Here is a 15267-nt window from a genome sequence, read left to right as displayed (position 1 = left end):
CCCCCCCCAGGCTCTCGCGCGTGCTCAAAAAGGGCAGGATTCTCCGCCCAAAACGGCAGGTGCACATGGTTGGCATCTGCCGGACCTCGGCACGTATATAGTCTCGACCTCTTCAACGCTTCCTCTACCCTACACCGAGGGTTATACTGCCTATAACGTACGCGCTGAATGCGCAAGAGCGCATAGAACCTCATGTACACAATTTCTTTAAAGTGGGGGGGTCGAGGCACTAAATGTGGCCCAGTAGAAGCCTTACTGGGATCAAAAATCACGCTGAGAGAACTGTAGCTTTTCAGACTGTCTCCTACTGTCAATGGGGAGTCCCAAAGCTCAGTAGCTCCTCCTGGTACATTATCTACAGGATAAATTACAACTACTAGGTTATAGTACTGCGAGCACAACGGGGAGTCAACAGCACGAAGTTCCTTGCCGTATATTCGGCAAGGTCCACGCACGTGGTTTACCACTGCTGCGGCGCCCCAGCTACTCGTTTGGGTAGGGTTCACTTCCAAAAGCGGGCTAAGGGGGGACTTCCCTATGCTGTATCGGAAATATGCACTAGCCTACCCGGACTGCCTAATACTGCTGAATACCTCCTGCGTATGCCTCCATACTCTGTCTGCTGTCCCATCACTCCTGAACATGGCAAACAAGCCCTCAATCTGTCCTGCAGCGCTCTCTCCCTTATCGTCTATAGCGTAAGCTCCGCTTCCCACTTGCCCATCTGTAACCAGCAGCGGTCCCTGTAGAGGCACGCCAGCCACGTGTGAATCCCCACTCCGGCCCGGAGGATATCTTGCACTCGTCATGAGGAACACATGACGGTCACCACACTCTTCTGGTGGAACATACACCAGAGGGCCGACGACCATGAAGACGAGCTTCAAGAAGAACTTCCCGGGGGCCCCGAGACCACGAAATAGCTTCGACTTGACGGGGGGAGGGCAGTTATGAATGAAGCTCACGTTAGGTGCTTCCTTAGCCAGCGCTTCCAGGGATAATGTTATCATCGACGCAATCTGATCACGCCATGCGAGGAGGTTTAGGTTCCTGCCTGGCAGGTTCGTCGTGTTAATCGGTCCCTCCATACTAGACGCCAAAGTGGTAACAACGCGCCGGAGGCCGGTGGCTCGGCGAAGGTGAGGCAACAGATTGACCATGAAGCGTGTACGGGAATAGTATACGACGGACGACATCAGAGGTAGTTTTTCGTAAGTATCTGGGAATACCATGAACTTATCAATCTCCTACAGCTCGACGCTATGGAGCTGCAGACGTACCTTGGCTCTTGACTATTACTCCTGCACTGAGGAATAATAGGTTGATGACGTCCTCCTTATGCTTGATGTCATTGCACACTTCATCAACGGTTCGGATGAGGCTGACATCGGCTCTGATGAAGGTGAAGGAACCCTCAGGGTTCGATGCCTTGCACTCGGTTGCGATACGCTCCCCAGCCTCTTTAGAACGGCCAACAAAGTAAATGCGAGGCCGCCGTGCATGTTTGGCGAATTGCTTCAATGTGTACTCGCCGATGCCGCTTGTCGCCCCCACGAATACTGCGATCAGACCTGACGGCAGCTCCGATGCGACACATGCGTTGGATGCATGCACCTCCTCTAGGGAAACCATAGCTGTAGGTCGGTTGGACCTCACAGTAGCGGGGAGTTCGTACTACAAGTGGACCATCTCGTAATGCATGACATAGTGATGTGCGAGTGCTCATAATGTATACTTAGCTCAAGGCTGGAACCATAATCGTTCCTATTGCTGTAAGCATGAAAGCTCGTTCTGCATGATTTATGGCGAATCTAGGGGGGGACTGCCATATGGAGTCTACCGTGCTTTGCATTGACACCGGAAATCGACTTTCATTCAAGGTGACTCTGCTGGTATAAGGTATGTTCGAAAGGGCAAGGCTGGGGGTAACTTCACTTGTCTTTGACCTCAGTGTGGTGCGTGTTGCTCGCTGCTGCATGTAAGTCCGGGAATGCGCGACCAGATTGCCAGGCACAGGGTGTGGCCTGAGCTCGAGAACGCGTTCGACGCAAGACAAGGATTCAGTCTGTAAAGCACTGTTAGTCCGACCTTGATGTACACTCGAATTGCAACTATTCACGTCTTCACACCGAATCATGCGAAGGCAATCCCCAGGGAAGGTGAAAACAAGAAGGGAGCGAATCGACACATTATTTACACAGCGCGACAACAAGCGAGATGATAGTGTATATACAGTACGTACAAGCCAAGAAAGCGGGGAGAGCCATAACACATAACGATAACAATACAGCCAGCCACTCCGTCCACAGCATCTACACCACGCACTGCACAATCTCCGATCCATCCGCCGATATACTCGAAATGCTCACGCTCACCTGTGGGCTCTTCACCCCGACCTCGGGAAAGTCCCACTCGCCGCTCGTATCCACGTCCCCATCGCTGAACGCGCTCCCGCTCGTCCCCGTCCCATTGCTCAAGCTATACCTCAAGCCCCTCCGCACCAGCGCGCCCCACTTTGTCCACCAATCCTCGACGGCCTCACGCGCGTCGTAATTGAACAGCTCCACGTACTCCTTCCACTCCTCGCGCAGATAGTCCTCGTCCGCGTGCTTCCAGTCGAGCAGCGCCTCCCGCATCGCCTCGCGCAGCCCGCGGTCGCGCGTCGCCTGCTCGGGCCCGTGCGGGAACGACGCGAACGCGCGCTTGCGCGACTCGGACACCTGCACCAGGTGCGTGCGCAGCTGCCGCAGCTCCTCGTACGTCGTCAGCAGCAGCGGGATGTTGGACGGCAGGATCGCGTGCGACAGGAGGTGCGCCAGCGTCACGGCGTCCTCGATCGCCATCGCGACGTGATGCGAGCCCGTGGGCTGGTAGAAAGGGTAGATATTCAGACATGAAGACATCGCGGGAGACCGTAGCGTATGCGCTTACCAGCAGTGGATGTGCGGCATCACCTGCGAGCACGACCCTCCCGCTCTCGTGCATCCAGCTGTCGATCGGCTCCCGCACGCTATCCTGCGCGCACGTGAACGTCTTTGCGAGATTGATCAGCTTTCGTAGCCTGCCCGCCGGCGCTCAGTGAGCGAGCCCATCCGCATTGATACGTTATTTAGCACTGACCGCACTTCCATCCCTCTGCTATCCCAATCGATATCTTCGACCGGATGCTCCTTGTGCCACGACGCGGACTCCGCGGACAGCTTGTCCTTCGGCGACTCGGGCCAGATCATGACGAGCGAGTACGTCTTCTTGTCGTCTGTGAGGTACCCGTACACGCCGTATCCGTCGCCCATCCATATCGTCCACTGCAGTTCACCCTCGTCAGCTTCGAATTCCCGAAGAAGACCTCGAGCGTGGTAAAACCACGAGAAGAGAACCATTGTGCTCAGGTAAAAGAAAGACCGGAGCCTGAGACTCACATCTTGTATCTCACATAGATCTTTGAGGTCATCGTCTTCTCTCATTTCATCCGTGGGTATTGATAGACTACACGAACACCGCAGTCCGTCAGAAAACAGCCAACCGAAAATTCGCACAACCACGGGCGCAACTCACTTGAGACTCCAAGTATTCTGGTCGTCCACCCACCCGCCCTCCCGGACCCCATGACCCACCACCGTCTTCCTCACCAAGCTGTCCCGGCCATCCGTGCCCAGGATGACATCCCCCGTCACCGCCTCCCCCGAGGCGAGGTACACTACGGGGCGCCCTGTCGGGTCAAAGTTGACACAGACGGGCGAGTGCGGGAGGGACGGCGGGGAGCGCGAGGGCGTGGAGGGCAGCGAGGAGGACGAGGACAGGGACGGCGTATGTGTGTAGCCGTTCGGCGCGGGCGCGGGCGAATGGGAGCGGCCGTTGAGTACCGGCACGGCCACGGGCGAGCGCGCGCGGCCGATCGTCAAGGGAGGGACGCCGCCGTACGGGTCGATGTCGACCACGGTGGCGTTGTACTGGATCTCGACGCCTGTGGAGAGCGCGAGGTCCTGAAGCATGGCGTGGATGTCACCGTGCTGGAAAGTAGTTAGACGTTGAACGAGGGTACGTGGGAGAGAAAATTTATTACCTGGACGAAGAGGAAGTCTGCGCGGAAAGCCTTCATGATTTCTTCATGGAAGACCGTCATGCCGATCTTTTCGCCGGTCTCCCCTGTCAAGTCATGTTAGCCGTAGTAGAGACAATCCAGCAGAGGCCAGGTGCCGTAAAGCGACAGCATAGCGAGCGGTCCGCCGGTGCCTCGCACTCGGGAACGAAAGGCTTCGAAGGGTCTTTGTTCCCTTCACCGCGCACGGCAGTGCCGCATGCGTCCGCCACCTCCACGAGCAAGGGCCGCTCTGCGGGCGACTTGGCGGACACCGCCCTCTTGGCGTGGAAGGAGCAGGTTTAAACCACTCACCTACGATGAACGAGATGCCAGAGGCCTTTACGGCGGCGCTCTCGAGCGCAGGTCCCAGTCCCCACTCGTACAGCGGGCGTGTCATATTCGGGGGACATCGAATACCGCGTTTGCTCTTCGGATCGACGATCAGCGGGCGGAACGCGGTGACGGGGTTGATTGCTCACCTGAAATTGGCCATCGCTCTGCTCGAGTACGACGACCTGGTGCCCGACTTTCTGGAGGGCGTACGCGCACGCGAGTCCGCCGATCCCGCCTCCGACGATGATGAATTGTAGCGGAAGCGCTACTCTTTCGTGGCTTCCCATGACTTTGGGCTGTGTCCTAGTTATATCGCTTGAAGAGTGGTAGAATGCCTAATGGTAGACGAGATGAGTTCTGCGAAAGCAAGTGTGTGGTAGGAAGAGAGAAGGGCGAGACTGCGTTGATCCCCCTGGGTCCTCCCAAACATCTTATCACAATAATATCACAAGGTCACACTTCCCATGGAGAAAGAATAGCAAACGGCAAACAGCGCGCCCTCCCATCATCTGTGCTCACCATCACTGATCCTCACCTTTGATTTCTACCGTTTTGCACAATATGCGTTTGTGCGAATGCAGACGCGGACGGGGATAGGGTAGGTTGGAGAGACGACGAAGGCTTGAAGGAATAGAAGGCGAGCATTTCTGACTGCAAGGATGCGATGCACGCCATCGATGGATACTTCGGACATTGACATCGACCGTGTTTGGCATGTGTAGTATGCCCGATTTGCACTGCCAATTGCCGACACGTGGGCGTATGTCGAACCGTATGTTTTTCTGTATTTGGAAGGTCGTGATTGCCGAGGAACAGTCATCAAGAGATCTCGTCCTCGTCACTGCATCGCTCGTGCCTGACTGTCCAACGCCTTCAAATTGGACATTTGCTTCCGTCGCCAGCCAGCTGACAGCTGATTCAGGTGATATATCTCGGACGTATTTATTGCACGCGGGGTATTATTTACATCGTACAGTAATCTGAACGCAGGTATACAGGACCCTGGATTATACGGATAGATCCCGTGTCACTATCCGGACAAACCTGGGACCCGCCCGTGTCACGATCGGACAAAAAGCCAACCCCGGCGAGCCGATGCCGGAGACCTATGCGGACAAAATGACCAGAATTCGGACTGGTCGCCCTCCGGGAGAGGTCGCGGGAGGAAATTTTGGGATTCTGAGGGCTATTTCTGACTAATCTGTCAGCAAAGTTACCGGATTTGGACATGTCAGCGTCCAAGGAGGTTCAAGGCCGTGGACAAGAGCGGAGGATCGGGCGGTCTCCTATGCGGACATCGAAAGTTGAGATCCCGGAACGGCCTCTATAATCCAAGGTCCTAGGTATACCCGTTATCACTGGCAAGCAGCGTTTGTTGGGAAGGGGTGCTGTATATCGCAGGCGTAGCGGAACACCACCTGTATCTCATGCCCGATTTCAGCGGGACAGCCTGGCCATACGAGCCCCGGACCGCAATTCGCGATACCCACGATCGCAACATCCAGGCTAGAAGTGTTTCTTCGCATTATTCCGCCGGATATATTTCAAGAACGGGGTCGCCCAGAGAGACCAGGTAAGCCTTAACAAAACCTTAAGACCAATAGCAGCCATCTCACGCCTTTGTCCACTGACAGAACTGAAGGACAGCGAGTAAATACCACTCAACTTTTGCAAGTAGCCATGGATTACCCCGGCTTGAATCCAACTGACGGATCAGCATACGAGCCCACCAATCTCCGACAACCAGGACATACCAGCAACTCATCGACCAGGTGATGCAGGACGAAGACCCACGAAGCTCGAGAAGGCATCCTCTTCCCGTGCGATCCAAATATACGCACGAAAGGCACGCCGGCACCTTCTCTCTCATCAAATGAAGCTATTCCTGTCCCCACTCTGCGCTGATGTAGCGCCACGGGTTGACAGCCTCTGCGCGGTGGCCGGAAGCACTCTGAGGCACTTTGAACATGTCTGGTCAAGAAGACGTCGTACTCCCGCACTAGGTAAGATTAGCAAGGAGGTAGGCCCGTGGGTGCCCCTTGGCGTCAAGACACGACTGACAACAGGAGGCTCAGCCTCACTCCGAGACCGGCATTTTCTCCCCCTTCCAGCTAACGGATCAGTATCCCGCGATACAGACAATAATTAACAGGTTCTCCCCAAATATAGAGCAACTAGGGCCCAGGTCAATGTCATGGATAGCAGTCTTCCCAGTCCAATGACCTTGCAGACAATTTCACAGGTTGTAACTGTCTTAAGCAGTGACCAGCTCGCTCTCGGAACGAGTTTATAACGTGTAAGTATGACAGCCACGTCCTCGCTCGTTCCTGGCTGTTTTGCACATTTGCTTCCGTCGCATACTGCTCTTGAAGAAGTCGTTGTGCTCGCTCCCTTGCCGCCCGACGTCTTCGACTTTGACGCTGCACTTGTCTCGTCGACGTCCGACCTCGCTCTTCGACTTCCACTCGCCGTTTAGAACGTTCCCAGCGCTCAGCCCGATTTCAGCGCATATACTGCGCGACGACGTTCCTGGGATGTTAACGAGTCCTCGCCCATCAGGCCCTCCCGGCGTCCCAGAAATGCCAGGTATCATGGGGCACCGGGATCGTGGGAGTCGCGGTTGATTGAGCTTAACAGCACAAGGCAAGTGACACTTCTAGCGCTTGCAAGAATTTCCGAGGCTCAGGACTCAGATGTCCCAAGTACTGGACGCAGGTCTTGTCTTGTACACTCTATCCAGGCAAGTCCAGTTAATTCTTATTTCATCGGGCAGCTGGCTACAACAAGTAAACTATCCAGTAGTGACCCATTCCTGCAAGCGGGATCAGCTACCTCCCCCGCTTCCGCGCGATTGCCACCAACCAGACCCCGGCGCTTCCCTAACGGCATGCCTCCCGAGCACTCCGGCGTCGCCGGTCGTCGAGCGTCCACCAACGTGCTTCAGGGACGCGCACCGCCAGCATCGACGAGGGAACTCGGTGCCACCGCTCTCGCATTGCCACCCGGCGACGGGTCATAGCGCTCGCCTGCTAGCCATCCACGCTCGCATCCGAGAAGGAGTACTAGAGATGACGGCTCGTCCCGCCCCGCCTCTCACAGCCCGACATGACCCGTACACGGACTAGTCAAGCCCGGTGCAGACACTCCACCACAGTGTGCGTCGTCGTGAACCATGCCGGGGACGGTGAAGGCGACGGCACGTCTTCCCTGGTTGCACAGCGTGATAAACTACGCTATCGTAGCGGCGCAAGCGCCAGTCCCCGACTCCCGAAAGGAACGTTGAACGCTTGATTGAGACCGTCTCAATCAACCGTTCAACGTGACATCGGGCTGAGATATTGAATCGATTCCCGCTACCTTGGGTAGTGGGTTTTTAGAGCGAGTCTCTAATCAACTCGCCCGCCATTTTTGCAAGATCTGTCGAAGATCTGACCTACCCTAAACAAATTGCATATAAGATTCCCACGATCAGACTTGCCTTCGCACTCTTAGGCCTCGCTTCACACGCTCTGGGCCTCTCTGGCAGGCTCACTGTAAGATATACTGTACACGGTATGTACTCGACAAAACGGAGCATGAGTCAAAACGTACGGTTACACATCAAGGTCTGCTTGGCCACCGGAGGTTGGATCAGGTAGATCCCGGAGGTATGGCGAGGTCGGACATAGAATGTCCTGAATCATATTTCTCGCTCAGGCCTTTACCGCAATGAAGCACAGAGACCTTGAATTCTATAAATTGAAAGCTCGCCCAGCATATAAATAAATGAGTTCATAGCCAAGGTAGCGGGTCCTGCCACACAAGTGTGGCCTTACAGCCTTATTACATAAATTTCTCACGGAGAGCGAGTCGTATGGTAGTGCGGACGTTTCTTCTCGACAAAACCCTCCCCCCACTAGCGTGGGAGTCGGGGATGTACAGTACGTAGCGTAGCTAGCGGGGGTAATGCAATTGTCGTCGGGTTGCCTGCTCGTACATAGCTCTTGACGGACCTCGCCTTCGTACGGTAAGCCTTACATCCGGATAGCGACGTGCGATCCAGCACAGACTGAACAGCGGCCCCGCCATGTCACCTCCGAAAGAACCTATGATTGGCAGGGAGACTGGTAGCACATGTACAGTTAGTGCAGAGCTGCGGTGTAAAAATCTCCTCCTTACCCCATATTCTCAAGTGATCACTCCGTTAAAGGGCATACCGCGCTCGTACCATTACACCTACCGAGGGGAGACTACATTCTTGGTATTCATCTGTTAGTCATCCCCGGACGAGGCACAGGACAATAAACACCCACAAGCAAGCCCTCACCGAAGATCACCCTTGCTCAAAGCCGACGTTCTGAATATCTACACGGGCGATTGAGACTAGTGCGACGATGACGACAATCATGATAGCTTACCATTCCTGGTACGAACCCATTACCCGTAGCGCCGCAATCTTCCGCGCGTTATATTTGTCACAGCCGAAGCAGCAAAATATACATTCATGTCAAGCGTTGTTATTCAAATAGGACAAGGGGGACTTACTTGGTATTCAACTCCTCGCCGCTTTATGCGAGCAGCGCCGTCAAGCTATCAGCACTGGAATGCGAGGGCGCTATCAATAGAGAGGTACAGGGGACGATACAAAACTCTTACCAACATCCTGACCCTTCAGCTGCGGAAAGGACAGCCAGCTTCAGTCGCCACAGGCGACCAGAACAGCGCACGTCGCATACAGAGAAGGGGGGGGGAGAGAAGAGGATAGCGTACCTCCTACCAAACCGCCTGTCTTATATACCCGCGAATCCAGCGTATCTCGTGACCGCCCCGCGGAGACGGTAAATTGCAGCCGTACCATCCGCTGCGAAATCTCCCAAGTGTCAGTGCTTCTCCGGTTGACTCAGGGACGACGCGAGCGTACGTACGCGCGTGGAGTGGTCGCCGCCGCTCATTGCCGGTGAGCGCGATCGACGGGCAGCTCATCCCTGCCCCGGATTCCCGGGCCTCCGGTCTCGGAATACATACCATTCGAGTCTTGCAGAATACCTAGTGGTCGATTTCCATAGACGCAGCACAATGGGCCCACCATCCAACCGTGACGGCGCGAACATCTGTAGGCATCAAAACGTCGCGATCACACCTTACGCTACGCCCGCGCGCGCGGCGTTTCGCGATAGAGCAGTACCTGTTACAAGAGTCATCGGTTGTCAGCGCCAACGTCACGGCAAGTCCACGTATAATATGGAAGCCGCGCGTACCTACTGGAATTCGATCGCTGCAAATTCGACTTTGAGGACACGGACCTGCCACAGCTAGGCAAGCAGGCGTGCCACGCCATGCAGTTTGCAATCTAGTAATTCACTATACGAGTAGATATTCAGCATGGACCGTGTAAACAGGACGGTCGAAAACTACAGATTAGGAGCACGTACGGCAGAGTTCGAGGCTCCTTGGAGCCAGGCGCGAGAGCTCCACAGAGACAAGCCTACGCGCTCGAGAAGCAAAGTAGCGTCGAAAGCAGGTCAGCGACGGAATTGCAGTTTGACGGCGACGAGCCGCCCCGAGGCGCGGTTCCGCGCGGAGAAGACGACGCCGGAGGCGCCCTTGCCGAGGCGGGCGGTGCAGGCGAAGGACGCTAGGGACAGCATAGGGGGAGGGGAGGAGGGGGTGAAGAGGGTGGGCGGCTGGGTGGGAACTCCGCGGGATCGAAGAGGGTGGGGGAGCGAGCGGGTGACTGGGGTGCGGTCAGTAGGGGCGAGTGTGATATGGAGACCGAGAGACGAACTAGGGAGCATGTATCTCTTTCGTACACTTCGTCGATGCGAGGCGTTTGATATGCGGTGCGTGGGAAACCGGGATAGTTCTGTCGTCCAGGGAACTTTCATCCAGGTCAGCTTCGATGCAGACGCATATATGGAGGTTACGTACATTCTTTGAGCCCTCCTGCTTGTCATGGTAGTCTGAAGCCTTCCCCCCGTATGTTCGGTCCTTCACAGTCCGTACGACTGATCGGATAGTAGCAACCACCTTGTAGCATCCTGCCAGCCACCCGCAGACGAGGTATATAGCGGCGAGCTCTCCTAATGCAATGCCAGCTTTTCCCTCGAGGTTTAGCTATTGCCTGTTCGTCGTCACTTGTCGGTCTTTGCTATGGTATGGCGTGCCAGACCAAATTAGAATTGGAATCATTCGGGAGAGGCTTGACGCGGCCTGGGCAGTCAGTCGTGATTGAAACCGTGATTGCATGGCTGAGGACACTAACAGGAGCACCATGTCCCGCGTGCATATAGCGTCCACTGCGATCCGTAAACGGATGGTAGAAAAGGAATGCATCTATGTAGCAGACGATCAGTAGCCGACAGTCAGGCCGGGACAATGCAAAACATGAATCACTCACAAGCGAAATGGAAATTTCATGCTATATCCTGTTAGTACAATAACAAATTCCTGATACACACACCCCGCGAATCTCGTACGATACATCCATACCGACACTTAGACCACTCCCCGCCTCCCTGCTTTCAATGTTCTCCTGGTCGAGCGGCGGCGCCTCAATCAAAGACCGCCCCACCATCAATAATAATCTGCATCACATACAATCAATAATCCAACTTCCCGACCCACCCAAGACACAGCTCAGGGTAGAACAGAAGAATTACTCACACTCTGCCCCGTAATGAACCTGGCAGCGTCCGAGACGAGGTAGGATACCAGGCCCGCGACGTCCTGTGGCGTGCCCAGGGTTCCCGTCGCGGTGGTGGCCTTTTGCTGTGGATATATGCGTTCTCAGTAATCTCAGTCCGCTGGAAGGAGAGGGAAGAGGACGCGTACCGCTTCGCGCCAGGAGCCCTTGGGAGCGCCGGATTTGGAGGTGTGGTACTCGTCGAACTTTGCGACTGAAAGGATATGTGAGGATCGACTCGGTGAGTGGTGAGCGGACGTACGGAAATCGGTGTCTATGGGTCCCGGGGCGTACGCGTTCACGGTGATGCCGTGTTTTCCCCATTCCTGAGCTGGAGTGAAAGTAATGAGCCTGCATGGATAGAGGGTCAGCAGGATTTACCTGCGCTCTGGGTGAGCCCGCGGACGGCGAATTTGGACGCGGAGTACGCCGCTGCTTCGGGCGTGCCTGGAATTCAGGATTCATGGGGGAGAAGGGGTGAGATGCATATGTAGCTGCGGTCGTGCGGGATGGTACCTTTCTTTCCGACGATGGAGCACGCGCCTGTGTGAGACCGATTTCAGTGCTAGTCTAGCGCATACAGCCCAAGATTGGTTCGCCTAGAAGGGTGGTCGTACCTACAATCCTCCCGCCTCGCCCTTGCTTGATCATCTGCTCGGCAGCGTACTTGTAGCAGAGGAAGGTCCCCTTCGCGTTGATGCTCATTAGGCGGTCCCATTCATCGGCGGACGCTGGAATACCCTCTGAGAAACCTGATGCGTAGCAAGTCGGGGAGAGGCCTCACTATCGAGGATAGGTTTATTCACGACGACACCCGCATTGGCTACCATCTACGGAGGGATATCGTCGGTCTCAGTGCAGATGTACCGTCGGGATCCCGTGCTCACCGCGTCAAGCCCGCCTAGCTCGTTAGCCACGGTGTCTATCATATCTTTCACCTCCTTCTCGTTGCTGACATCTGCGACGACAATAACGACTCGTTGCTCCTGCTGTATGCGGTGAGCGGTCAGGTCTCTCAGCACATCGTTCAGCTTGTCGGCGTTCGCTGCAATATCGTTGATAGCAAGGTCGAAGCCGTCCGAGGCCAGACGGACTGCGATGCCCCTGCCAATTCCTTGAGCGGCTCCTGTGACAATGGCAACTTTCCTCGCAGGTGTAGCAGACATCGTTGCAAGTGAACTGGGACTGAAGTCGATTGTTGACGTCATGACCGAGTCAAAACATAGACATCTCGACATCTGCACAGTGTGGGGTAAACGCCGATATTTAACCGGGCATCCTCCTCCTGCAACGATGGCTAGCTACAGGAAGGAGAAAGACGAGAAACTTATCGAGCTAGCGCGTAACCTCAAGGGAACGCCATGGTGCGAAGAATATGAGAAGATGATTTCTGGCATGCTGTTCGTGTTAGCATGCATCGACTGAATATTTGCTGACCTCGTCCTTCGATCTATGTAGGTATGATCCCCTGCATCCTAAACTGCTGGAGGGCCGTCACACAGCACGCTGTACGGCGTACGAATTCAACCACCTTGACCCGAGCACACTTAGCCCCGACGAACACGCGCACACCCAGCAGCTCCTCCTGCAGAACATGCTCGGCAGGGTCGGGCCGGGCACCTTCATCGAGCCGCCCTTCACCCCCGACTACGGGTGCAACACCATCATCGGCAAAAACTGCTTCTTCAACTTCAAGTGCGGCCCCCAGTTGCGTCTGCGTGCTGTCCCCTGACATCCTGACTCACCGCAGCTTCACCGTCCTGGACGTCAGCCTCGTCGTCATCGGCGACCGCGTCCAGTGCGGGCCGAACGTGAGCATCTACTGCGCGGGGCACGACACCTCCGTCCTCTCGCGCATCAAGTTCGTCGAGTACGGCCTGCCCGTGCGCATCGAGGACGACTGCTGGATCGGCGGCGGCGCCATCATCCTCCCCGGCGTCACCATCGGGCGCGGGTGCACGATTGGTGCGGGCTCCGTCGTCACGAAGGACATACCACCGTATTCTGTCGCGATTGGCGCACCGGCGAGGGTGGTGAAGAAGTTGCCTACTGTCGAGGAAGAACGCGCGGATCTCAATAATATTTACAATAAACTTCCCGATCGAGAGTAGATAGTCAGATGTTGGTGGGCGGGGGTTTCAAGAAGGAGGAGAAAAGTTCCCCTGCCTATGGGTGTACTATTGTACTCGAGTTCTCGACTGATGTTGTCTCTTTGCGAACATCCCCCTTCGAGCACGATGGCACTTGTGGGGGTTTCCCCGGCGGGCGAGAGAAACCCGGACAAGCCTTCGCCCATCACGAAGGCGGCGAGTCATTATTGCAGCGGCATCGTGGGGCGACTTCATCTCGGCCGATACGGCCAATTCCGCAACACCCTCTCCGGATCCTCCGCGCCCATGCGCACATATCCCTCCTGCAGCTCCCAATTCCTCCTCACCGCCTCCTCATACCCCTCCTCGGTCACCCATCCGTCGGCGTCCACCCCCAGAATCCGATCCAGCCCGTCTTTGCCGTCCTGCGCGCGCTGCCAGTCCTCGCGCTCCTCCAGGTGCGCCTGCCTCTCCTCCTCGGTGAAGCTGATGGGGCAGGGCACGCTTGCGCCAGGGGCGATGGCGTCCCAGTGCGCGGTTATGCGCATGAGGAACTCGCGCAGGAGCATGAACGTGCTGGACCACACTTTCGCGGAGAACTTGACGGGGTAGTGAATCAACTCTCGTGTCGCCAGGGTGAGCGCTTTATGATACTCGGGGTTGATCCTCGCACAGTAGATTTCGTACAGTTTATGCAGATTGCCGCGGTACACATCCGCCTTGACGGTGGCTTGGTCCTCCTCATCTAAAGTATTGAGGTTCTCCGGCAAAGAGAGCAATTGGTCCCCAGCAGGCAGGACCGTGGTGCCGTGGTACCGGAACATTTTGGGTACGTACGCTTGCAGGTATAGAGGAAGGAGCGCCGTATGCTGCCAGTCTATCACGCTCGTGATCTGCACCTCCCCGCGAGCCAACACGTCCTCTGACACGAACACGTTCGCAAAGCGCGCGTCATTGTGCCAGAGGAGCGGCCTTAGCAGCGAAGGGTCCTGGGGTACCAGATACGGGGCGACGGCGAAGTAGCGGTCCAAGAGGGATAGGTGGGCGCGCGGCTGGCGGAGGTGCACTGGCATGTCGAAGAGGCCGGATTCCTGGGCGGGGACGGCGTGCTTTTCTATCCAGCGCCGTTCGCAGTTCGCCACGGCGAGCACGTATGACAAGGGGTCCTCCCCTAGATAACAGGATGTTCAGCCAAAGACGAACGCAAGGCAGTCGGCGTGCGTACAAGGACCACGATCGACGTCCATGCTTGACCGTTCGTCGGACCAGAAATGCCTCTCGACAGAAGGCCCCACCACAAAATCGGACTGATACTCGTCGTTGGGATACAGACTTAGGTATTGAGATGGCTCCACGTCGGCTCTGTAATATAAGCTGCCATACCCTCCGGATATGGGAGCCATGAGGCGCTTCTCGATCTCCAACCAGTTGATCACCAGCTCCCTCTGTTGCCTCCTCGAAAGCTTGTCCCAGACGGTGGAGACCTCAATGCCCGGGGCTTTCTCCATGATTATATACTCCGCTTTCACGGGAGTCTGCTCGCTATGGGATGACCATGAGAGAACAGCCGGCACAGGTACACCTAGATGACTGCGGACGAAATCCATCGTCGCGACCTCGCTCGCGGTCACGAGATGCGCTGGGCCCGCATGCGGCGTTTTGATGCGCGCAATGATCTCTCTTGAGTTGTCGAGTGTTAGCAGGAAGACCTTGTTGTATGCCCCTTCTGCCAGTTTGACGATACGCGTAACAGAGTCCGCATGCCCAGCAGAGACAGCGATGCTCTTGAGAGCGTCAACGTTGAACCTGGTGTACCTGGCAGCTAGTTGGGCTTCCTCGTTGTGTATCCACCGCCCCGAGGTGTACCGGTAGAAGTGTTCATATTCACTTGAGGTGGAGGACGCGCGAGACAAGATTGATAATCTCCTGCACGGGTCATACCCAGCAGCACGACTCCTGAAGTACACAAGCCGCAGCATTCCCTGAGTTGAAGTTCAACGTTCAACAGTGCTAGCTTGAAGCCCGAGGAGCGATAGCTTTGTAACGAGACGCTAAGCAAGCAGAGGTGATAATCGTAGCCTCACACGGGCTGATAAAATAAT

The 15267-nt window shown here is 55.9% G+C and overlaps 4 protein-coding genes across 4 annotated transcripts in view; all 4 read right to left on the bottom strand.

Moving 5' to 3' along the window:
- The window catches only part of GLOTRDRAFT_49072 (uncharacterized protein), a gene marked incomplete at both ends in the record, with an annotated part of 4900 nt that extends 3268 nt beyond the window's left edge, over nucleotides 1–1632 (bottom strand). The window contains one exon of the mRNA XM_007871977.1: nucleotides 1281–1632. Within this exon, the coding sequence (XP_007870168.1) occupies nucleotides 1281–1632 (352 nt within the window). The remainder of the gene's footprint in view (nucleotides 1–1280) is intronic.
- A 560-nt stretch (nucleotides 1633–2192) lies between these two features.
- GLOTRDRAFT_65914 (FAD/NAD P-binding domain-containing protein) lies at nucleotides 2193–4710 on the bottom strand. Its single transcript, XM_007872007.1, has 8 exons — nucleotides 4561–4710; nucleotides 4394–4508; nucleotides 4064–4146; nucleotides 3876–4010; nucleotides 3589–3677; nucleotides 3121–3408; nucleotides 2932–3061; nucleotides 2193–2867 (listed from the first exon to the last, which is right to left on the bottom strand). Exons 1-8 carry the CDS (start codon nucleotides 4699–4701, stop codon nucleotides 2313–2315), a joined length of 1536 nt encoding a protein of 511 aa, XP_007870198.1. The 5' UTR covers nucleotides 4702–4710; the 3' UTR covers nucleotides 2193–2312.
- Nucleotides 4711–10944: 6234 nt separating this feature from the next.
- On the bottom strand, nucleotides 10945–12241 carry GLOTRDRAFT_108163 (NAD P-binding protein; the record flags this gene model as incomplete). The annotated part of the gene is made up of 7 exons (XM_007872006.1): nucleotides 10945–10977; nucleotides 11057–11161; nucleotides 11378–11406; nucleotides 11457–11522; nucleotides 11693–11806; nucleotides 11860–11905; nucleotides 11963–12241. 7 exons carry the CDS (start codon nucleotides 12239–12241, stop codon nucleotides 10945–10947), a joined length of 672 nt encoding a protein of 223 aa, XP_007870197.1.
- A 1175-nt stretch (nucleotides 12242–13416) lies between these two features.
- Nucleotides 13417–15144, bottom strand: GLOTRDRAFT_141032 (uncharacterized protein; the record flags this gene model as incomplete). Its single annotated transcript, XM_007872005.1, has 2 exons — nucleotides 13417–14336; nucleotides 14391–15144. 2 exons carry the CDS (start codon nucleotides 15142–15144, stop codon nucleotides 13417–13419), a joined length of 1674 nt encoding a protein of 557 aa, XP_007870196.1.
- Nucleotides 15145–15267: the final 123 nt, after the last annotated feature.

This window comes from Gloeophyllum trabeum, assembly GCF_000344685.1.
Source record: "Gloeophyllum trabeum ATCC 11539 unplaced genomic scaffold GLOTRscaffold_00016, whole genome shotgun sequence".
In the NCBI taxonomy this organism is placed as follows: Eukaryota; Fungi; Basidiomycota; class Agaricomycetes; order Gloeophyllales; family Gloeophyllaceae; genus Gloeophyllum; species Gloeophyllum trabeum.
Note: the sequence above shows the minus strand (reverse complement) of the source record. Positions and strands in the feature narration are given on the sequence as shown.

Excerpts from the sequence above, each read along its gene's own strand:
- GLOTRDRAFT_65914 (XM_007872007.1), bottom strand. The coding sequence starts at position 4,701 with ATGGGAAGCCACGAAAGAGTAGCGCTTCCGCTACAATTCATCATCGTC. Across the intron at positions 3,409-3,588 it reads CATGGGGTCCGGGAGGGCGG|GCTCCGGTCTTTCTTTTACC; the intron begins GTGGGTGGACGA and ends TGTGAGTCTCAG. Across the intron at positions 3,062-3,120 it reads AGCAGAGGGATGGAAGTGCG|GCTACGAAAGCTGATCAATC; the intron begins GTCAGTGCTAAA and ends GCCGGCGGGCAG.